Genomic DNA, 25199 nt, shown 5'->3' with positions numbered 1-25199 from the left:
CAGCTCTTTCATTGACCCCATATAGCCCATTATAAGTAAGCTCTTGTCCCCTCTGTAGTAGCTTTTCTTTGTAAAAGTTGTATGCACACACAAATATATATTTACTGTCAAATCTAATCAGTAGTACTGCCTGTCATTGTGACTGTTTTGCTGGATCCTGTATTTCTCAACCTCTAACGTTATCTTTTACCAGGTTTACAAAGAAGATCTACCTCAGCTGAAACAGCAGAACAAAGAGAAGCAACAGTCCTTGCCTTCCCTCAAAAGAGAGAAAGCCCCAGACGAGAGTCTAAAGCTAAAATTTGTACATGGGTAACTATGCAATAAATCTTTTCCTTTCTTTATCAACTGAGCACAATCATTGTGACAGTTTACCAGTAACAAGCACAAGATGTATCACCAATCCACAGCCACATGTAGAATTTAGGGTGGTCACCTCAGCCTACTGCCCAAACGTTTTCATATTATACATATTATTATTATTATCCTATTTAGTATAGCACCAACATATTCTGCAATGCGTTACAGAGATTATACATCATTCACATCAGTCCCTGCCCCAGGGTTTATAGTCTAAGGGTCAGGGCACACACTCAGATTTGGGAAGATTAGTCGCCCAGTGACAAATGTCCTCTTCTTCGGCGACAAATCTACTCTTCTTTGCGGAGACTAATCTCTTCGAACTGGCTCCCGCCGGCTAGGATGTAAATCCCTGGCAGGATGACACTTGGATCACTTCGTTTTCCAAAGTCGCCTCACGAGGAAACTTCATAAAACAAATGGCTCCGAGTGCCATCCCGCCGGCGCCCCCGAATGAGCATGTGCCCTGACCCTAAAATCCCTTCAATACACACTGGGACCAGTTTAATCAGGAACCAATTAAACTGTATGTTTTTGGAGTGTGGGCTGAAACTTGAGTTCATGGAGGAAACCCAACTCAGGCACGGGGAGAACAGTTCAGTTTTGCCATTGTAAAAGAAGCAAAAGAAAAGGGGTCACCTTTGGGTAGATAAGTGCTGCACCCCATGCTGTTATGAAATCTCCTGGCAGCTTTCTCTTTCAATGGGAAGTGTTAATGAACTTATTCAAAGGGAACGATTATTTGGAGACATAAATTGCAAGTTTTTGCATTATTAAGAAATCCTAATTTCACACAGCTATGGAAGGCTACTTGTTGAATGTCTGAAATAATATTTGCATTGTTTTTTTTCTAGTTACAGAGGCTATGACTGCAGAAACAACCTGTTCTATACTCAGACTGGTGAGGTGGTGTATCATGTAGCTGCAATAGCTGTGGTATATGACAGGGTGCAGCACACCCAAAGATTCTACCTTGGCCATGATGATGACATCCTGAGCTTGGCCATTCATCCAGTCAAAGATTATGTAGCAACTGGCCAGGTATGAAGCATAGTTCTTTATGTTTTTAGGGTCGTAACTTTGCAAGTGCTAAAAAAATTGAAAAATGTACAGGTCTATGGTGTAATATGCTTGCATCTTTCTGCATCTCACAAGTCAGTAGTTTGCAATAGGGATTTTTTGAAGATGAATCAATCTTCATACCTGATATAAATCCAACACATTTAAACATACGGCCACATCCTATGGTTCGTATACTAAGTGCAATTTTTTTTGGCATGCTGCCCCACACTTAGCAACCAAGGCACAGGTCTTTAAGATCCAGAATGGAGGTAATTTATATACATTACCATAAAGCCCCCTTTTTATAACCAGTTTGTACTGTCACGATCACTTTCATCTATGCTGTCAAGTATTTGGAACTGGTAGATATATACATAGATAGATAGATAGATATAGATAGATACTTGGCAGTACAGGTATATAACTGAAAATATTTATCATCATGGCAGCTCCAAGTTCAATGCCTAAATGTAAATATCATTATTTTGCCTTGGATCCAGAAATGGGAAAAGTTCTGAAATAGTATTAAGATATAATGACTCATTTAGAATCTCAAATGCAAGTGCCAAGCAAACATTGGGAACTATTAAGCACATGCTTAAACTCAGTTAACAAGGCTACTTGTGTCAATACAGCCTCATCTAAACATACACCATAGTGCTCTTAACTGCAAGGAAGCCCTTCCGCGAGGAGGTGTTACTTCCAGGGCTGTGTACATTGACAAATGAAATGTAAGTTGCAGCACACGCTATTTTGGGGGCTCCTAGTATTATAATGAAATTCTGGGAAGAAATGCCTCATTGTGGTTTAGAGCATAGAATAACTCCAGCACACGTAGCATGCTCAAGGGATTGCTCCCGTGTTTAATGTCAATCCAACATGTTGGATTGACATTAAACACGGGAGCAATCCCTTGAGCATGCTACGTGTGCTGGAGTTATTCTATGCTCATTAATGTTGGAGGGGCCGTCCTCCTATACCCCAGGCACCGTACGTAATTATTGGGAGAGGCCAGGTGTGCGTGTGCGACTCCTTTGCCTAATCATTGTGGTTTAGAGACATGAGGTGCAATTTACAATGCCCCACACAGTTTGAAAAATAAAAAAGAAAGGCAGCAATCAGTGTAATTTATGCTCAGTGCTGAGACCAGCAATTCCAGGGTGCAAATGTCCTGTAAGTCAGCACTAAGGGGTACACTTTTGCACTCCCCCCCCGGAAGTAATTTACCCCTAAAGTGTTTTCCCTCTAACACATTGCTCTTGTATCTTGTTGTGTCTTTAACACAACTATAAAGGTCTTCTTGGTGTTCTTTAGGTTGGGCGAGATGCAGCCATTCATGTGTGGGATACTCAGACCCTGAAATGCTTATCTCTGCTCAAAGGGCAACATCAGAGGGGAGTCAGTGCCTTGGATTTTTCAGGTAAGTCTTTTCAAGGACTGCATTTTTAATGGTCTTTTAATGGTCTGAATAAAATAAAGCCTTCAGATGGTCTGTGTACAGCTGAGTGTTATATTAAACCTGTACAGTCTCTCCTAGAATTATAGCAGAGATTCAGCCATGATTTTTATGACGTAGTTTTTATTTCTAAATGACACTGTTTACACTGCAAATAATTCACTGTACAATATAAAATGAAGCAGCAAGTGTATTTAGTTGTAATATTGGTGTGTAGGTGCATCTCAGGTCATTTTGCCTGGCCATGTGCTTCCAGAAAAAGCCAGCACTTCACAAAGGAACTGCTTTCAGATAAGCTATTGTTTCTCCTACTCAATGTAACAGAAGGAGTCAAAGTGGGACATTTTTAATATTGAGTGTTGATCTTTTATCTACCAGGGAGCTGCTATCTGGTTATCTTCCTATTATTCTGCTAATGGACTGCTGGGGGGGGGGGAAGAGTGGGGGTGATATCACTCCAACTTGCAGTGCAGCAGTAAAGAGTGACTGGAGTTTATCAGAGCACAAGTCATATGACTGGGGGCAGCTGGGAAACCGACAATATGTCTAGCCCCATGTCAGATTTCAAAATGAAATATTAAAAAATCAGTTTGCTCTTTTGAAAAAAAGGATTTGAGTGCATAAGTCTAAGGGATTTTGAAAAAAGGCATGTTTTTCCGTGACAGTATACTTTTAACAACCATGGGGCATATTTATCAAAGAGTGAAGTTAGAGATAACCACAGTCCACTAGAGTGAAATTCCGCCACTCTCCATTAATTACTATTGGATTTTTTTTAAAGAGTATTTATCAATGGGGCAAAGCTAAAGTTCACCATTTGATAAATATGCCTTAAAAATTATATAGAAATAGATGGAGAGTGGTGGAATTTCACTCTAGTGAACTTTGGTGATCTCTAACTTCACTCTTTGATAAATATGCCGCCCTATTTTCTTACATCTTTAGATGACTAGTGAACAGCAATTTTAAGATTTTGGCTATATTTAGGGATATATTTATCAAAGAGTAAAGTTAGAGATCACCACAGTCCACTAAAGTGAAATTCCGCCACTCTCCATTCATTTCTATGGGATTTCTAAAGGCGTAGTTATCAAAGGACAAACTTTTACCCATTGATAAATACTCTTTTAACAATCCCATGCTTAAAAAGGCCAAATCCTGGCCGAATCCCGAATCCTGGATTCGGTGCATTCCTAATAAAGATATAGGGAATCACCATGAAATAGGCCAAAAATGGTTAGAAGCAAGAGGCCTACTGGGCCCACTGGGAGTTTCTCTGGTATCCTGGTGGTCCAGTCCGAGACTGCATATACCCCTAAAGTATGTTTAATCTTAAAGGGATACTGTCATGGGAAAAAAACTTTTTTTTCAAAATGAATCAGTTAATAGTGCTGCTCCAGCAGAATTCTGCACTGAAATCCATTTCTCAAAAGAGCAAACAGATTTTTTTATATTCAATTTTGAAATCTGACATGGGGCTAGACATATTGTCAATTTCCCAGCTGCCCCCCAGTCATGTGACTTGTGCCTGCACTTTAGGATGGAACTATTTTCTGGCAGGCTGTTATTTCTCCTACTTAATGTAACTGAACCAGTCTCAGTGGGACCTGGATTTTACTATAGAGTGCTGTTCTTAGATCTACCAGGCAGCTGTTATCTTGTGTTCGGGAGCTGCTATCTGGTTACCTTCCCATTGTTTTGTTGTTAGGCTGCTGGGGGAGGGGGTGATATCACTCCAACTTGCAGTACAGCAGTAAAGAGTGATTGAAGTTTATCAGAGCACAAGTCACATGACTTGGGGCAGCTGGGAAATTGACAAAATGTCTAGCCCCATGTCAGATTTCAAAATTTAATCTAAAAAAATCTGTTTGCTGTTTTGAGAAATGGATTTCAGTGCAGAATTCTGCTGGAGCAGCACTATTAACTGATTCATATCCCTTTAACAGATAAACTACATCTTATTTAATGGACTTATTTAATGCCAGTTTGACTGTTGCTTCGTGTATTATTAAAACCAAAGTAGCATTATTCTCTGTTCATGTCACAACCCACTGATTCCTTAAATCTACAGAAAGGTTAAAAACTATAATTAGGCACCGCTGTCCTTCACCATAGGCCGCATGGCTAGATAATAGCTTCCAGCTGCAGGAAAGTGACTAACTAGTGCACAACTCTCACCTACCAGCGGAGAAATCTGTCTGCTTTGGATCTCAGATAAAATGCGTGGCACAAAAGGAGACAAATAGCCAGTGCAGTAGATAGTATCACTGTACTGAAATCAACGTATTCAAGCTTTCATATCTGTCAAAAAAATAGAAAGTATAATGGCTTTTGTAGATGTACCAGAGTTTTGTTTGGCTTATAATGTGAATACTTTTCTTGCAGCTGATGGTAAATGCTTGGTGTCTGTTGGCTTGGATGATAACCACACCATCGTATACTGGGACTGGAAAAAAGGAGAAAAAATTGCAAGTACAAGGTATGATACATTTCATAATTCTGATTAGTTTGACTTAAGGAAGAGTAAATAATTATAATGTATGTATCTGTCTGCTGAATTGTGCTTAATACAAGATGATACTTTCCGCTGCCTGGGTTAATGGTGAGTATCTGTGCGTGAGTATCCTATATGCAAACTTTGGAGGGTTGTACCTGCTGCAGTTATGTCTGGATTTCTTTTCAGACATGACCAGAGGTTCTAAAACGGAGAGTGAAATTAGTTGTGGATTTATAGTTCCACTCTCTGTATTTGGAAGCTGAGTTTGAAGGGTAAAGTATGATTTGGTGAAATGGTCCCGTATATCAGGAAGAGCCCTAGTAAAATGTTTGACTCCATAGGGGCACTGGCTTTCTGGCATACTAACGTCTATATAATCCTCCTGCAAACAACGTTTTCAGCATTTTCTGAGTATAATCTGTTATAAAGAGGAAAGAGAAAGGGGATTCCGCACACCGGACCATCGGTTAAAAGCAAGAATCTTTATTAGACCATGTTAAAATACACGCTGCATATCCTGCAGGATATGCAGCAAATTCTTGTTTTTAACCGATGGTCCGGTTTGCGGAATCCCCTTTCTCTTTCCTCTTTGCATACACGCGGCGTGGGATGCCGAAGTTCCTGCACCCAGCCCTGGAAATATTCTGCCGGCTTTTTTGAATCTACACATTTGCGGTGAGTCGGAGCGGTTTATTTTTTCTTTGCTATAATCAGTTATACCCCAATAATAGACACTAATCAGAATATCAAAGTACAAACACAGGCCAATGTGGGTAAAATCTGTCAACAATATCAGCCCATTCCACTTATCTCAAAATGATCATAGCTTCAAAATCACTAAGGGGTGCCAATTAACCCCCCATGATTTAACCTTTATGTGGTCAGTAACAGTTCATGGCAGCAGGAAAGTATTTAATAATATGATTTATTTTCTTCTTTTGATCCTGCAGGGGGCACAAGGATAAAATATTTGTTGTGAAATGCAACCCCCACCATGTTGATAAACTTGTGACGGTTGGAATGAAACACATCAAATTTTGGCAGCAAACAGGTATGGTAACAGAAAATGCATTAGAGTATTGGACTGTAGTTGACAAAACATAGGGATTTTTTAGTGCCAATGGGGCAGGGAGCAAAAACAATCACAATCCTGAATGGAGAACCTCGGCTAACCCAATTAATAGTGTGCTGCATGAGGGGCAGGCACATAGGTGCGTCCTCTTCCGTCCATTACCTGTGCCCTAACTTGTTTGTCATTCAGTTGTGTACTTTATCTGGTGCAAGATCCCTATGCAGAAAACACACGGCTGACTGTCAGCACTGTACTCTACACCTTGCATCAGATTTTTGACCCAGCATGAGGTGGGTGACCTTGCAGAATGCAGCAAAGACCCATACACAAATGCTTGGAGATATTTGTTGAGTAACCATGTTTTGCATAAAAACCAAAGAAAAGGAATCTTACACAGTCATACTCACAGACCCATCTGCTAAACCTGCCCTCCAAAATGAACCACTTACTGTACTGCATTCTACAGAGCAGCATTGGCTTGTGATCCAATTCAGCTTATATAGTAACAAAACAAAGAAACGATTGAGTTGAATTGCAATTTTTCTAAAAAACCCTGAATTGAAAATGAATAATCCGGCCTGTAAACTGGCAGCATTATAGAATTAATCTAACCCCCTGCAGTAATTATTCACACTATTCCATCTGTAAATGCACAAGGCATCATTAGACTTGTCCACTGGATTTTGTTTTTGTGTCCTTTTGACAGGAGGAGGATTTACAGCGAAACGTGGAACATTTGGCACTGTAGGAAAGCTGGAGACCATGATGTGTGTTTCCTATGGCCGTGCAGAAGAGCTTGTATTTTCAGGCGCTGCCACGGGGGATATTTATATTTGGAAAGATGTTGTTCTGCTTAAGACAATCAAAGCACATGATGGCCCTGTCTTTGCCATGTACGCACTGGATAAGGTGATAAGCCTATTTTGTAAATCATCAGCGTTACTAGAATTAGCAATCTATTGCTTTAAACTGGAATATAGTAGCCCTAGTGCTCAAAGCATTTGGTGCCAACCGTGAAAATTAAAAACTCTTTAAGTTTGATTTATCAAAGGTTGAGCTGAGAATTTAGTTCAAACTCGATGGATATTCAATTACTTGTTTTTGTTTTTTTTGGTCCAGCATCTCCTTGCTAGTTTGAAAACTGAAAGCTGCCAAGATCTGGTCTAACCAATGGGCACATCAGCCTGCGTTTAAACTGAAATCACTTGCTTTATTATAAGAGTCTATAGGCACCTTGTGCAGTGCAATGAACTGCAAGGAGCAGTACAAAAGAGGGTGTAAAAGAGAAGAGAGAATTCACTACAGAAAAAGAATGCTTTGAAGATGGGAGAACTGAGACAGAAAGGAAGAAGCAAAGAGGAACAGAAATGTGAAGCATTGAGCAGATGCAGTGTAGAGAATGGTGTAGAAAGGCTGAACTGAAGGGAGTAGAACATGAACAGCGTCGGACTGGTGGTTCCTAGCCCACCAGGTCTGCCAAATCAGGCCCCCCAACACCCAGCAAATCCCCCTCTGTGCCCCTTAACCTTCTTGTACATCATCCTGAACATGAAGGTGAAAATGGGAAGTGGATCAGAGAAGATTGTGTGGTATATGTGAAGCAGGAGAGAGGAAAGCAATGCAGGATAAAAGGATAATGTAGCAGAAACTATAGGTGAAATGGGAGTGGATGGGAAGGAGAGATTGAAGGAGAAATGATGGCAACACAGAGTAAATGTAAAAGTGAGTGAAGCTGAAAGCATGGGTCAGTGCAGTTAATGGAAATGATAGAGAAGGATCTGACTGGTGTTGATAAGGTGAATAGAGTGGACTAGAAAGGATGGGTCAGAGTAGCTCAATAGATGTAAGTGGCTATAAAAGGAGAAGATCAGAGTGTGGAGTAAGTGACGGTGTTTAGCAGAATAGAGGCCAAGGAAAAAGTGGATTAGAGGAGAGTCACTGGTCAGGGTTAGATGGGTTATAGTGAATGGTGAAGAAATGTAGAAAAAGGTGGTCTTTGTGGTGGCTTCAACATCACTTGAGATCATGTTGTGCTTTAAATGGTAATATATGAAAATGCAACAAATGCCACCTCTATGAGTACAATGCAATTAACTCTTGCAAAACTTTATGTGACAGGGCTTTGTAACAGGAGGCAAGGATGGTGTGGTAGAACTTTGGGACGACATGTTTGAAAGGTGCCTGAAAACGTATCCTATTAAAAGAGCAGCACTTTCTCCTAGCTCAAAAGGTAATACTTTACTCTCTTAACAACGGCAGTATATTAATGGTCTTATTGTAATAGGTTGCAAAGCCAAATAAATCATTTTCTGACCAACTACACCTTCTGCCAACAAAACAACTTGTCCCTGTCCTGTCCCCAGCGGACACACATGCTCCTGAAGGTTTGCCTACAGTATTTTTTACACCAGGATGGTTCCTACCTATCATTTAATTCCCAGACAAATCATTTCAAACTGCCTTTATATTGTTATTGGGGAACTGCTTTAGTTACACAGTTACATAGTTAAATCGTGTTGAAAAAAGACAAAGTCCATCAAGTTCAACCCCTCCAAATGAAAACCCAGCCCCATACACACACCCCTCCCTACTGTCACATAAATGATATATACCAATATCTATACTAACTATAGAGTTTAGTATCACAATAGCCTTTGTATTATGTCTGTCCAAGAAATCATCCAAGTCCCTCTTATAGTCATTAACTGAATCATCACCCGGCAGTGCATTCCCCAACCTCACTGTCCTCACTGTGATGAACCCCCTACTCTGTTCCTTTAAATGAAAGATAAGCTTGCTTTATTTATCAATACATACCATATAAACAGTTATACAGCATATCAAAATTGCGTTTCACTCAGCCCCCCTCCACTTGGTGCATTTACATAAAGAAAGAGTATTTGAGGATACATGTTAGTTTTTCAATATTATCATGTGAAGGGCTCTGATTGCTTGTGGGAAGAAGCTTCTGCAGTGTCTAGTAGTTTTAGTTTGAATGCTGCAGAACCTTCTTCCAGATGGTAAGAGAGAGAACAGAGATTAAGATGGATGGGATATGTCTTTTGCTAAGATATTTGCTCCTCGTAAGAGGTGTTTCCAGTAGAGTTGGGAGACGGGTGGGAGAGGTTCTTCTATGATCCTTCCTGCAGTTTTCACAATTCGCTGCAGAGATTTTTGTTCTGCAACAGTGCAGTTTCCAAACCATAGCGTGATGTAGCTGCAGAGCACACTCTCGATGGTGCCTCGATAGAATGTTGTGAGAATCAGTGGGGGAAGACTGGCTTTCTTTAGCTTCTGTAGAAAGTGGAGGCGTTGTTGAGCTTTCTTTGTGATAGAGTTTGTGTTAAGGGTCCAGGAGAGGTCATCTGTCATATGTACTCCTAGGGACTTCACACTGTTGCCTATCTCAACTGGGGAGCTATCGATGAACAGTGGTAGGTGAGCAGCAGAGTTCTTTCTAAAGTCAACAACCATTTCTTTTCGAGTCAGGTTGTTGTTCCGGCACCAGCCAAATGTCTGACTTCTTCTCTGTATGCAGACTCATCATTTTTCCTAATCATGCCTACTACTGTTGTATCATTTGCAAACTTGATGATGTGATTTGCATTGTACTGGGCAGTGCAATCATGTGTCAGCAGGGTAAATAGAAGAGGGTTAAGCACACATCCTTGGGGCGAGCCTATGTTCAGTTTTAGAACCCTAGAGGTGTGATCCCCTATTGTGACGTATTGGGGTCTATCGGTCAGAAAGTCTAGGATCCAGTTACAGAGGGGGTGTTTATGCCTAGAAGTTCCAGCTTCTTTACCAGTTGCTGTGGTATAACAGTGTTGAATGCTGAGCTGAAATCGATAAATAGCATTCTGACATATGTGTCTTTTTTGTCAACGTGAAACAAATGGTCCCCTGCTATTTGTCTATAATGTCCTCTAATGTACTTGTAAAGTCTAATCATGTCCCCTCTCAAGTAACGCAAAATATTCACCTGTCACATATCACCCCAGCCGGAACTTTAAGGACGTTATTTCTAAATAATGCACAAATTTGTGTTGTGCGTCACATCCTTCGTGTATAATATTGTGGTTTTTGATTCTTTGTTTATTGCCAGTTGTCACACCAGGAAGCCTAACCTTGTTTTGCAGCTGTCACCTTTTCAAAACTCAACTAAAATAATAAGTAATGCCCCTGCATGTCAACCCACTTTTTGGCATGCCATATTTGAGACAGTTCCGTCTGTCCGCAGTTTGTGAAACTCATCCTTCCCACACTGGCAGACCATGGACTACAATGCAAAATTTGGTCTTAGGACCCACCTTCCAACACCAGCAGCCTCTTATATGTCATGCTCCCATAATTCTAGCCATATTCTTCTGCCCGCCCATAAAGGTGGGATTGTTTCTTTTGAAGTGTTGTTTTCTCCACTGTGATGAAAAATCTAAATGTTTTTGTCCAGGGGCCACCTTATCAGGTCCCAGAATGATTGCGACCCCTGCACCCTTACTATTTACAGTAAGAGGTATCATGTGGATATCATGTGGTAGGAAAGGTGACAGAAGCCAAATAATAAAAAAAGTACGAGGTGTTAACACATTTTCTCAAGATCTGTCTGAAAGTAGAAAATATTGACAGATTTCAGTTGACAGTTTGGCAAACATTATATTTAAAAATGAAATTTTCTTCAGGTTTACTTTTAGAAGACAATCCTTCTATCCGTGCCATTACCTTGGGACATGGACACATACTTGTCGGGACTAAGAATGGAGAGATACTTGAAATAGATAAAAGTGGTCCAATGACCCTGCTTGTTCAGGTAAGTGTTCCTCAAAGGACAATGGTATCATTATAAGCAAACATTTCAAGAACTAAAGAAAAGGCTCATTGGGGAAGTCATTATTTCAGTGCAGCTCTGAACTATACAAAATCTGATAGCAATGACCAACAGCTCGCACTCACATGGCTAGTACGTACACAGGGGCTCATTTATAAACACTGGGCAGATTTGCACCTGGGCAGTAACCCATAGCAACCAACCAGTGAGTGGCTTCAGCCAGCTGCAGGTTGAGCAATGAACGCAGACCTCTGATTGGTTGCTATGGGTTACTGCCCAGGTGCAAAATTTGCCCAGTGTTTATAAATGAGCCCCACTATGTCATATACCTTCTGAACTCGGATTCAGATGTATTTGTCCATTATATTAATTTGATTTGATAGCGTTTTTTTTCTTGATGGAAAGCAGATTTCTCAAGTGGCACAAGGCAAGCAGCTCTGGTATGTTATAAAGCAGCAAATGGCAGTTTAATAAGTATTCATCTCAGAAAGCAAAACGTTCTTTTAGTTGTCCAAAGCTGGACAAATATGGCTGGCCACTGGAAGATCTGATCAATTGGCCATCAAGCTAAAGCTTTGGACTCCACAGCATAATACCAATTTTACCTTAGGGCTGCTGTCATGAATACACACTGAGGAGAGACTGGCAGATGAGAGACTTAAAGGAAAACTATATCCCCAAAATGAATACTTAAGCAACAAATAGTTTATATCAAATTGAATGACATATTAAAGAATCTTACCAAACTGGAATATATATTTACATAAATATTGCCCTTTTACATCTCTTGCCTTGAACCACCATTTCATGACTCTATCTGTGCTGCCTCAGAGATCACCTGACCAGAAATACTACAACACTAACTGTAACAGGAAGAAATGAGGAAGCAAAAGGCAGAACTCTGTCTGTTAATTGGCTCATGTGATCTTACATGTGGTTTGTATGTGTGCACAGTGAATCTTACGATCTCAGGGGGCGGCCCTTATTTTTTAAAATGGCAATTTTCTATTTATGATTACCCAATGGCACATACTACTAGAAAAGTATATTATTATGATAATGGTTCATTTACATGAAGCAGGATTTTACACATGAGCTGTTTTACTCAGTATCTTTTAATAGAGACCTACATTGTTTGGGGGGTATAGTTTTCCTTTAAGGCTGGGTAATTGGGTAAATAGCCATAAATGGCTGAACTGAGTCCAGAGGCCATGTAAAGATGAAGTGAGTTTTAATAAAATAGGTGCAACCAGAATAATGTGCAAAAAGAAACTAGAGTATACATACATACAACAACTGAGGAATCGGCAAGCAGAGTCCAGTAAATGGGGCAAAAATCAAGGGCAGACCGCAAATAAGTCCAGTTAACAGACCAAAGTCAGTACCAGGAGATCAATACGAGGAAGGCAGAGAACCGGACAAGGGCTCAGGAACTAGACAAGGATACAGGAACTTGAAGGGTTCAGGCACAATCAGGCGGAGGAGCTCAATGACCAAGCAACTATGAGTTGCCTGCAACAGGTTTATAAAGGGGCTTAATTGCTTAAATGGAACTTTTAAGGATAACTTGGTTAGAGGAGAAAAGGGAACAGAAGAGTGGAATACAATGGACATTGGCGAAAATCAGATTTCAGAACAAAAAGGCCCCTGGTGGCTCTATAGGAAATTGCACAGGCCAAGCAACACACAGACTAGTGTTCCAATCCCAGACAGCTACTTACTGTTGCTTACCTCTATATTCTGTACAACCAGTTGGACTAGTGAGCTCGAGCCTCTTTGGTGCTGCAGCCCATACTTCTAAAATGAAACTGTAAAAATAATGTTTTGCTAAATCCACCAATGATATGATTATCACTAAATACTGCACATTGAAATGAAGTGTTAGCTTTTGTTCTGTCACGTCTATTGATAGCAGGAATCTGTAAAACTATATCCATTCCCTGTCTGAGCTGCAGATTGCATCAGCCTTTATCGCCGCAGTGAAGGATATCGTTAGTGCCGCCAAATTCAATTAGGAAATTAGGTTTCTGCTGGCAAACAAAAAATAGTTTGGAATCTGCAGCTGCAGTTATACAATTATATAGCAGCAAATTGCATTTCTTTCCTGGCTGATCAAATTAATTAGAACATGTATTGCCTAATGCATAAAAGCATGCTGTGAAATTTAGTTAGGCTGCACTGTAAAGCCTACAGAACTTCTATAATGACAGCTCATGAGCAGTTCCAGGGATTTATTATTCTTATTAGCCTGCAATGGTGAAGCCTGTTCTGCAGAATTCAGTAATATGGAATTTCAGGGAGAAAATAATGCTAGAGCATGATCTGTGGGCTCCAGCGTGGGGTGTAACCTTTAAACCCCAAAAAATTGTTGATATATATCCCAGCTTAGAGAAAGCAACGTGTTTGGCCACACATCAATAGCAATTGTTCAATGATAGAGCACTGTGTATGGAAAATTAGAAATAATTATTATTTTATTGCTTTTATAAAGTGCACACTTCACTGTACTGTATAAGTTGTATTAATGATGGTGCACTTGTATCAGGGACATATGGAAGGAGAAGTTTGGGGTTTGGCAACCCACCCACAGCTGCCTTTATGTGCCACAGTGAGTGATGATAAAACACTTCGAATCTGGGAGCTCTCCTCCCAACACCGCATGCTGGCTGTGCGGAAACTTAAAAAGGGTGAGTATGTGCATGGAAAAAAAAAGACAGCTTGTGAACATGATATAAGGCATAATGTACCCCTTATTGTTAAATATGGGGAAATTAGAAATTACTGAAGAGTTCAATGACCATATAAGACAAGAGGTTGAAGGTGTTTATGTTGGCTGTGGATCTCCAGGGTGACTTCTAATATCATCATATTTTACAACAGATCACATGTTATTTTCAGAGTCACATGTGACGCAAAAAACATCACTAAACACTGATTATAGCATTACTAGGGACCCTTTGGAAGGATCTATTTTATAGGATATTTATAACTGTATTATAGCTTTATAATACACAAAAGCCATGAATATCCTGTAAATTATATCCTTATAAACGGTGAGTTCTGATGTCATCAGTTATAAACGGTGAGTTCTGATGTCATTTCTGTCACATGACTCACTGAAACTTGTGTATTATAATAAATAAAGTACCCCCAGTTACAAAATATGAGGATATTAGAAGTTACCTCGGAGTTCCATGACCTGTATAAAAACACTCGGCCTTCGGCCTCGTACTTTTATATGGTCATGAAACTCCTCGGTAACTTATAATATCCTTATATTTTACAAGAGGGGGTACTTTATTCACTATATTATCTTGTCAATGTGCGTTGTGTCATCTGATCTGCCTCACTTTTCTCTTGAACCTAAACTGCCTAAAACTTTGACCCAGTCATGTGGCTGAGACCTGGGATGGGGCTGGGACCTGGGATGGGAATCCTCCTGTATTTTGTCTTCCCTGTGAAACTACATGTGTTGTAAGCACCATGCCTGAGTCTGCTTCTGTGTTCTGTAGTAGGAGACATAAAAATTCACTAAGCGCCAAAGCGCCGAACGCTAGCGGTACTTCACTAGCGTTTGGCATTTTCGTTACTGTGCAAATTCACTAACGAACGCTGGCGTAGTTTCGCTAGTGTTACTTTGCACCCTTACGCCTGGCGAAGTTTCGCTAGCGACGTAACTATGCAAATTCACTAACGCGCGCAGTGTACTGAACGCTACCTTTTACACTAGACTTCCTTCGCCACCTCAGACCAGGCGAAGCGCAATAGAGTAGATAGGGATTGCTTCAAAAAAAGTAAAAAAAAACGCTGGCGTGTTTTCTACATTATGATAGGCTGAAAAAGATCGAAAATTCTTTTGGGGCTCCCCTCCTTCCCCCCTACATTTCCTGACTCATGGCAACTTACCTAGACAGTGGGCACATGTGTAGGGCAAAATAAAATTTTTATTTGATGTTTTGAAGCTTTTCTAGCCATTTGTAGTGATTCTACGTATTCCTCCATTGAAATTTGAATTTGGCGCCGTATGCAAATTAGCCTTTGCTAGCATAACTTCACTTTACTTAGCGAAGCAACGCTAGCGCAACTTCGCAACCTTACGCTACCCCTGAGCACAACTTCGGATTTTAGTGAATTTGCGAAGCGCTGGCGAAACTACGCGCGGCGAAGTGCGTCCAAGTTACGCCTGGCGCAACTACGAATCTTAGTGAATTTGCCCCATAGACGGAAGTATTTGTGGGCCATGGCTCCGTATCAGACACCCCTATTCCAAGCAAATTAAAATGTTTATAAAGAACCCATAAATATATATTTAGCTGTCATATTGCTGTGTTGGAGACAGCTCAGGCCATTGTGTCTGACCCTGTGCTTTCACAAAAAGCCAGCACTTCACAATGGAACTACTTTCAGATAAGCTATTGTTTCTCCTGCTCAGTCTAACTGGAGGAGTCACATTTAGGATTGGGTGTTTTACTAATAAGTTGTAGTCTTATATCAGGGGGTGATATCATTCCAACATGCAGTGCAGCAGTAACGAGTGACTGAAGTTTATCAGAGCACAAGTCACATGGCTGAGGGCACCTGGGAAACCAAGAACATGTCTAGCCCCATGTGAAAAAAACGATTTGCTCTTATGAAAAATGGGTTCCAATGCAGGACTCTGCTGGAGAAGCAACTGTTGGATTATATGTTTTCCTGTGACAGAATCCCTTTATTTAATGTATTCAGAATTGGACCAGTTACTGCACAATGCCAAGCACAAAGAGCAGGGAAAAGTACAGTACATAAAGCATAATGATTTCATTGCAAATATAACCAGTAGGTGCATTAATCTAGTGCAGTCTATAGAAAGCCAAGTAAACTGTATTGCAAAACGTTATCCTATATACAGTACATCAAGGGAAATATACTGAGAAGAAATGTTCTGTGTACATAATGGGCTAGGCCCTTATAATTTGCTGTCTTGTTAAAAGAAATACATGGAAGACGTAGATTTGCATGTTTCATATACAAGTGTATGTTTGCTTTATAAGTAATAATGGAGCATCATTTTCCAGAAATCTCACATAACCACAAACCTTACCAGCAACTCACTTATCTCTGCGCCCTTTTTTCTGTATTTCAGGGGGGCGATGCTGTGCCTTTTCGCCTGATGGAAAAGCCTTAGCTGTAGGTCTCAATGACGGCAGTTTCCTGGTGGTCAATGCAGATACACTTGAAGATATGGTATCGTTCCATCACAGGAAGGAAATGATTGCTGACATCAAGTTTTCGCCAGGTACTACTTGAATCCGCCATGTTTTTATGTTACTACTCATTGATCCTGACTTTGGTTCTTCTATATAGACTGTGCTTACAATTAATCACATCTAAAGGAGGCCATAGACATTACAATTATGATCTTTCCTGGAAAGATTGTTTGTTTCAATACACACGTGTAGAGCTGAATGGTCAGATATACATATAAAAACAATAGAATTCTACCTGTGTCTGGTGATTCAGCAGTAACAATGGCCGATGTTCAGGTGCCTTCAAAGGCGCCCAATCAAAATTTTCTGGCCAGCCCAATTGGCAAGAGACCGATATCCAAGTCTTCTGCCAATATCAGTCGGCTCGTCTCCTTCCATACACACAATGGATAATATACAAAATTAGTTTTGTACAATATTATCAGTGCGCCTATGGCCACCTTTACAGTTATAGTTTAGGTTTAATGGTATTAGGAAAGCACATACTCTTACTATTAAATGTGTAAATTATTGTTTTAAAACCCAAGTGGTAACTATAACTTTAAAAAAAATGTTGACTGGGGTCTTTGTCTAAAGTAGAGAATGTTATATCATTACTTTCTCCACCTTGTTTCCCCTTATCTCTATGATGGTGGTACTGCCTAGATGCAGCCTTGCGTGAGACACCATTATGTGCTCCTCTTTAGCTGAAATTTGTTGTATCTCCGCATTCAGCAAGGCCTAGTGACTAGGGATGGGGGATGATATGAGGTGCAGTTACCTTAAAGGAATTGTTCAATATAAAAATAAAAACTGGGTAAATAGACTGTGTAAAATAAAAAATGTTTCTAATATAGTTAGTTAGGCAAAAATGTAATGTATAAAGGCTGGAGTGAGTGGATGTGTAACATAATAGCCAGAACACTACTTCCTGCTTTTCAGCTCTCTTGCTTTCCACTGATTGGTTACCTGGCAGTGACTTGAGGGTGGCACATAACTGTTACTTTTGTATCTGAGCTGAATGCTGAGGATCAATTACAAACTCACTGAACAGTTATGTCCCATGTGGCCCCCCTTATAGTCACTGACTAACTCAGAGTTAGAGAGCTGAAAAGCAGGAAGTAATGTTCTGGCTATTATGTTACACATCCACTCACTCCAGCCTTTATACATTACATTTTTGCCTAACTAACTATATTAGATACATTTTTTATTTTGCACAGCCTATCTATTTACCCAGTTTTTATTTTTTATACTGAACTGTTCCTTTAAGATAACTGCACCTCATATCACCCCCCATCCCTAGTCACTAGGCCTCACTGCATGCGGAGATACACACAAAGATCTAGTTTGGCAATGACAACTATTAAGGGAAACGCTATGGCTGTGCCTGTGTAGAGTCCCTAAATGTGTTCCTAGCCAGACATGGGATCCGTTATCCGGAAACCCGTTATCCAGAAAGTCTCCCATAGACTCCATTTTATCTAAACAATCCAAATTTTTAAAAATGATTTCCTTTTTCTGGGATAATAAAACAGTCGTTTGTACTTGATCCCAACTAAGATATAATGAATCCTTATTGGAGGCAAAACCAGCCTATTGGATTTATTTCATTTTTATATGATTTTCTAGCAGATTTAAGGTATGAAGATCTAAATTTATGGAAAACTCCAGGCCACAGGCATTCTGGATAACAGGTCCCATACATGTACAGAGATACCATAAAATGAAGTCTAGCATAGTTGGACTGAGCCATTGTACCGTGTGATTGTAAAATAACCTTTGTGTTTTTGCTTTCAGATGCAGGGAAATATCTGGCCGTGGCTTCCCATGATAACTTTGTAGATATTTATAATGTGCTGACGAGCAAACGCGTTGGTATCTGCAAGGGAGCATCAAGCTACATCACCCATATTGACTGGGACACAAGAGGTACAAAGACATATGCTTAATGAATGCTTCCAGGGTCAGGGAATGAACAAGATAGCAAAGGGGGTCGGCTCAAATGGTGCTTGGCTCAGAACACCTGGGCCTCCTCTGAATATGAGAAACTGCTGCAGAGCCTCTTTAGGTCTGTGTCTATATCCAATATCATAACCTTAAAGGAATAGTAACACCAACAAATAAAAATACTACTATAGTTTATATAAACAAGCTGTTGTGTAGCCATGGGAGCAGCCATTCAAGCACAGGATACACAGTAGATAACAGATAAGTACTACTATAGTTTATATAAACAAGCTGTTGTGTAGCCATGGGGGCAGCCATTCAAGCACAGGATACACAGTAGATAACAGATAAGTACTACTATAGTTTATATAAACAAGCTGTTGTGTAGCCATGGGCGCAGCCATTCAAGCACAGGATACACAGTAGATAACAGATAAGTACTACTATAGTTTATGTAAACAAGCTGCTGTGTAGCCATGGGGGCAGCCATTCAAGCACAGGATACACAGTAGATAACAGATAAGTACTACTATAGTTTATGTAAACAAGCTGCTGTGTAGCCATGGGGGCAGCCATTCAAGCACAGGATACACAGTAGATAACAGATAAGTATTACTATAGTTTATATAAACAAGCTGCTGTGTAGCCATGGGGGCAGCCATTCAAGCACAGGATACACAGTAGATAACAGAGAAGTACTACTATAGTTTATGTAAACAAGCTGCTGTGTAGCCATGAGGGCAGCCATTCAAGCACAGGATACACAGTAGATAGAGAAGTACTACTATAGTTTATATAAACAAGCTGCTGGGTAGCCATGGGGGCAGCCACTCAAGCACAGGATACACAGTAGATAACAGATAAGTACTACTATAGTTCATATAAACAAGCTGCTGTGTAGCCATGGGGGCAGCCATTCAAGCACAGGATACACAGTAGATAACAGATAAGTACTACTATAGTTTATATAAACAAGCTGCTGTGTAGCCATGGGGGCAGCCATTCAAGCACAGGATACACAGTAGATAACAGATAAGTACTACTATAGTTTATATAAACAAGCTGCTGTGTAGCCAGACTTTTCCCGCACCAAATTTTCCAACCTGATTTTTTTGATAAATGAGGTAAATTCGTGGATGGGAGTTAGGTCGATTTTCTTCTAATAAAAAATGGAAAATTTGAGTTTCAATAAATCTGCCCCTTTTAAAGTCTTTTTTGTGATGTTTAGAATGTATCATTGTTCATATCCTTTACGGTGTTCATATCATTTCCGTTTGCTTCATTTTTAACTAGCTTGCCAGTGAATTCCTCTGTATTTCTAGTTTATTGTTGAGATTTTTGAAATCTGACTTTGCATTGTTTTTTTGTGCCAAAGGAAAGCTGCTGCAAGTTAATTCTGGTGCCAAAGAACAATTATTTTTCGAAGCTCCAAGAGGAAAACGCTATGTCATTAAAGTCGCAGAGGTAAGTGTTTTTAAGCAGTTCATTATTATCTCCCGTTTAAGGCCAACATACTCACACAAGTTTAGTTAAATTAATAAGGATGGTGTTTCTTTTCTTCTTTTCTTTTTAAGAATCTAACTTTTTAAGTTTTTTATCAGAATAATAATTATTTTTTTTATCACTTCGATGCTCCCAATATCTCTTGCTGTTATTCATTCTTTGGCAATAATGCAGACAGGTGCTGTATTAGTGGAGGCAAGTCTTATTGCTTAGAATCATTGCTAACAAAGCTTATGAAATCATTTCATTTCTCACATTAATAAAGCCTCACACATCCTGATCTGCCTCGTTGGTCCTTTTTGATCAGACTGATATAAAGGGGGTTATTTATCAAAATTCGAATTTTAGAGCTATGTGAGCTTTTTTCACAACTCGAATGATTTCTTATTTAAGAAAAAAACTTAAATGGTGAAAACTCAATTCAACAAGTTCAAGTCGGAAAACCTGAAAACTGGAATTAATTGAGTTTTCGGCGAAAAAACCACTCAAGTCGGTCTAATTGATCAAGTTTTCAAGCAAAATGCTTACAAAAAAACTTGAACATCATGAAGGCATCTTGATTCAAGGAACCTCTGCCATTGACTCCTACATGACCTCAACAGGTTTTAGATGGTGTATTTTCAGATTCAAGCTATTTCCAGGGTCAGGTATAATACATCTCGAAACAATTTTTGGCCAAAAAATAATCTCGAAAATTAGAATTTTCATGGAAAAAACAACTCGAAGATTAATAACCAAACATTAAAGAACTTGGTATTCTATGGCAATAACTGTTCCATTATAAAAAAAAAAAAGAAAAAAATGTCCAAAAGAATTTAATGAAAGGAGAGAAATGATCACAGTTCACCCCAGTCCATGGGTGCAAAAATCTGGAACAGCAAAAAGTTGTGAGTTGGTAAAGACTCTTTGTACCTCTTGTGTCCCAGTCAATAAGAAAATTTACTAAAAATTCAAATCATTTATTAGGATATACAGATGACCGCCTAACGCGTTTCGTGCCTACTGGGGCACTTACAGGCTTTATGTCCTGGTAAATTATTTGAATTTTTATTATAATTTTGGTCTTTACTTTTGGGTAAAACTCACAACTTTTTGCTGTTCCAGATTAATAAATAACCCACAAAATGTGTCTATATGTGGTTCCAGCACTGTCCGGTGTTGTAATTAAAATCTATTTTCATGTGACTAGATTCTAACTACACCTGTTATCAAATCTTTTCAACCATCAACTCTTCCAGACCCGCTACTATTCTGGGCTTCCCAGCTGCCTATGGGTCTGTTGTCTCATTGGGCCCCAAAGTCCCTGCAGGTATAAATACCCAAAGTAATATTTCTTCCAACCCAGCATATCAGAATAAGGGAAAATAAAATTAAAAGCAATCTGGTCACTGCATAAAGTCAGATTAATGTAAATATCTTACCATATCCATGTCATTTGTTTATATGAGCTTTGCTTTCAGATGGAGAAAATTGAGTGGCACACGTGGACTTGTGTGCTGGGCCCGACTTGTGAAGGCATCTGGCCCGCTCACAGTGATATAACGGATGTGAATGCCTCTTCTCTTACCAAAGACAGGAAAGCTTTAGCCACAGGCGATGATTTTGGATTTGTGAAACTCTTTTCGTATCCCGTAAAGGTAATCCTCTATGAGATTGCATTAGCACTGGCTGGCAGTTGTGTTACTGGCCGGAGTGTGTATATACCCAGACACACTGTGCAAATGAAACACACCTGCACCCATCTGTAATGCAACGTAGGAAAGTAGCTCCGTTTACTGGTAGCGTGATGACGACACAAACATAATGGTTAGCTTGTGTGTTTCTGTATAATTGTGCATCAGCCCTTTGAAAAGCAAAATGAAAAGAACAGCTTTGACTAAATTACATTTTTATGAATAGTTTAAAGAGATACTGTGACAGGAAAACGTGATTCTTTTCAAAACGCATCAGTTAATGGTGCTGCTCCAGTAGAATTCTGCACTGAAATCCATTTTTTAAAAGAGCAAACAGATTTATTCATATTTAAGTTTGAAATTTAGCATGGGGCTAGACATGATCCACTTACCAGGAGCCCCCAGTCATGTGACTTGTGCTCTGATAAACTTCAGTCTCTCTTTACTGCTGTACTGCAAGTTGGAGTGATATCGACCCCCTTCCTTCTCCCCACAGCAGCCTAACAACAGAACTATGGGACAGTAACCAGATAGTACCTTTGCTGAAGGATTCATTTGCAGTATTCCCTAGCCCTACCTAGTGGTAAACACGAGAATAGCAGGCAGGCAGGAAAACCCCTGTTTTTTCCTACTTGGGTGCTATTCTCATGTTTACCACTAGGGAGCACAACTTGGGTCGCATTGAAATACAATGAGAAGGGGAGAAACAATAGCTGTTTCTAAGCAGTTCCATCCTGAAGTGTTGGCTCCTTCTCAAAGATCAGAATCAGGCACAATGCACTGAGATGGAGCCTCCACACCGATATTACAATTAAAGAAATACATTTGTTGGTTCAAGAATAACATTTTAAATGGTAGAGTGAAATAAAAAACCATAAAAAACATGACATAATCCCTTTAAAAAGAAAAGTTTCCTATATATATATATGCCTGTTGATATCCTTTCATTTTAACATTTGATTATGATTTGATTTCTCACCACCTTCAATATACGCCTAACACTTAGGCTTGAAAGAGGTTTTTATTATATTTGAATGTGTTTATTGTACAGGGTTGTGATGCCAAATTTAAGAAATATGTAGGACACAGTGCCCATGTGACCAATGTCAGGTGGTTGTATGATGACTCCACCTTGCTGACATTGGGCGGAGCAGACACAGCCCTTATGATTTGGACTCGTGAGGCTTTTGGGAGCTTGGAAAATAAACCGGTGGACAGTGAAGAGTCGGACACGGAAGCAGAGGAAGATGGAGGTATTTAAATCATATCCCGATCCCTATACTTCTGTAGTGGAAGTTCATCATCATAAAATGTTGTTTTGGAATAATAACATTTATTGTAATGATCAGTTTCCAGGAGTCTCGTCACTAACTCCATGAATTGGAACATTCGTTGCTGGAATTTCTCAACAGCTGCAGCCCTACTGAGCATGCTCCTCGAGTTTACCTTAAAGGGGAACTATCGCAAAAATGAAAATTTAATATAAGCACCATCATACTGAAATAAAAAACTTTCTAAATACAACTGCATAATTTCTGAAATAATCAAAGTCATATTCACTATTCCTCTCTCAGCATCTATTTATCTTCATTCTGTCTTCATGCAGCAGTTGGGTGTCAGATATTCATTGACAGTTACATCCAATATATCTTATAGGGGGGCTCCTTTCCTAGCAGATGTATTAGAGCTCACTCTATTAACTGATTCCAGTACAAACAAAATGTAACAAAATAACTGCCTTTTGCACAAATCCTGCATGTAGAGAGACATGATGTCTGGTGAGTTTAATAGAGTGAGCTCTAATACATCTTCTTGGAAAAAGGAGCCCCCCTATAAGATATATTGTTTATAAGATATACCTGTTTCAGAGCAACTGTTATGATTTGTTACATTTAATTGGTGGCATTTCCCAGGAGCTTCAGCTGGTACTGAGCGCACTCCCTGGCTTGGAGATTTACTGTTACAACCTGATATCTTGCTTGCAGTTAGCTCTGACAAATAGCTGAGGGTGGTCTTCACTACAGATGCAGGAGTCTTTATTTTTTTCAGCCCTTTATGATATTTGGCAAAGTTAAAAACACCACATATCCCCTTGGTAATAGTTTTGATGAGTTTCCACGTGCCACACAGTGTGAGTATAGACCAGTGGTTTTCAGATTTTTTTTAGGTCAACCACCTCTCCCCTTTTGGGCCAAGGCTCCCCATAGCTCATAATAAGGGTGGAGATGTATGAAATTACTCTATTAGCCATTAAGTTAGAGTTCCAAGAATATCTTGGATAACATATAAGTGCTTACCCCAAATCTCATCATAATTTACCAACCTGGGCCTCTAAAATTTAATCAGATCTCATTTTAAAGGGGTGGTTCACCTTCCAGGGAACTTTTAGTATGTAATAAAATGGCCAATTCTAAACAACTTTTCAACTGGTCTTCATTTTTTACAGTCATTTACCCCTTCTTAAAACTATAAGGCTACAAATGTATTGTTATTGCTACCTTTTATTATTTATACATCTTTCTATTCAGGCCTCTCCTATTCATATTCCAGTCTCTTATTCAAATCAATGAATGGTTGCTAGAATAATTTGGACCCTAGCAACCAGATTGATAATATTGCCTACAGGAGAGCTACTAAATAAACAGCCAGATATCTCAAAAACCACAAATAATACAAAAATTTAAACCAATTGCAAATTATCTCGGAAGATCACTCTCTACATCATGAGATCACTCTCTACATCATGAGTTAACTCAAAGGTGAACAACTCCTTTAACTGGCCTCCAGGCCTTCCATCACCTCAGTCTGGGAAGCTCTGCTATAGACAAATGCCTCTGATTCACTATATATATATCACACCTGTACCCCATGGCAGTGGACGAGGCAAGGATATTGTGACCATGATCCCCTTCTTTTATAAAGGTTTTGGGGATACAAGTTTTTTCTTTAACCCCAATGGAAAGACAAACATTTTGATGACTATTAAAAGTTACCTTATAAAGCATTGTTACAAAATCCAGCTGAATACAATGATGTGTGTGCAGGTTACGACAGTGACGTGGCAAGAGAGAAATCAATTGATTATACGACAAAGATCTATGCGGTGAGCATCCGGGAAATGGAAGGCACGAAACCTCACCAGCAGCTTAAAGAGGCATCGGCGGAGGAAAGGTACAGGCTTGTGCCCCTTATTCTTGCTTGTGTGCTTTACATGCCTTATAACTGGATCAAACCCGAATGCTTTAGATTGTGAGCTTTAGCTAACCACGCTTCAGTCTCCTTACATTTTAAAGCATGTGACCCATTATATTCTGGCAAGGCCTCAGATTTTTTCTAGCTCATTTGAATTTAGTGCTTATGTTGCCTACTTTTATATTATTCGTTAGTATTTTATCCAAAGCCCCCAATTACATGTTTAACATATTCCTGGCAGCAGGATTTTCTTTACATTAAATTATTTCCAATTATTCACGTAATCAGAACTCTCTCCTTATTAACCGGAAGTTTTATTCATAAATACGTCAAGGTTTTTATCCAATCACTATGAATTCAGAACAAAACGAGTATTTGTAAGTT

At 39.5% G+C, this 25199-nt stretch overlaps 1 protein-coding gene across 9 annotated transcripts in view; it reads left to right on the top strand.

Annotated features, from left to right (window-relative positions):
* LOC108716080 (echinoderm microtubule-associated protein-like 6) overlaps positions 1–25199 on the top strand; it is a 112611-nt gene that overhangs the window by 43313 nt on the left and 44099 nt on the right. For all 9 annotated transcript variants that reach the window (XR_005961176.1, XR_005961175.1, XM_041562439.1 and 6 more), the window contains exons 13-27: positions 194–312; positions 1215–1401; positions 2737–2842; positions 5264–5357; positions 6326–6426; positions 7154–7356; positions 8566–8677; positions 11127–11254; positions 13818–13959; positions 16395–16547; positions 18298–18429; positions 19823–19911; positions 21411–21587; positions 22675–22876; positions 24668–24794. Coding sequence is in view for 7 of the 9 variants with exons in the window: in XM_041562439.1 (XP_041418373.1) it covers positions 194–312; positions 1215–1401; positions 2737–2842; positions 5264–5357; positions 6326–6426; positions 7154–7356; positions 8566–8677; positions 11127–11254; positions 13818–13959; positions 16395–16547; positions 18298–18429; positions 19823–19911; positions 21411–21587; positions 22675–22876; positions 24668–24794 (2072 nt within the window). In the remaining 2 variants the exon portion in view is untranslated. The remainder of the gene's footprint in view (positions 1–193; positions 313–1214; positions 1402–2736; positions 2843–5263; positions 5358–6325; positions 6427–7153; positions 7357–8565; positions 8678–11126; positions 11255–13817; positions 13960–16394; positions 16548–18297; positions 18430–19822; positions 19912–21410; positions 21588–22674; positions 22877–24667; positions 24795–25199) is intronic.

The sequence above is a fragment of the Xenopus laevis genome, chromosome 5L (genome assembly GCF_017654675.1).
Source record: "Xenopus laevis strain J_2021 chromosome 5L, Xenopus_laevis_v10.1, whole genome shotgun sequence".
Classification (NCBI taxonomy): domain Eukaryota; kingdom Metazoa; phylum Chordata; class Amphibia; order Anura; family Pipidae; genus Xenopus; species Xenopus laevis.
This window is presented reverse-complemented; position numbering and strand designations above follow the sequence as displayed.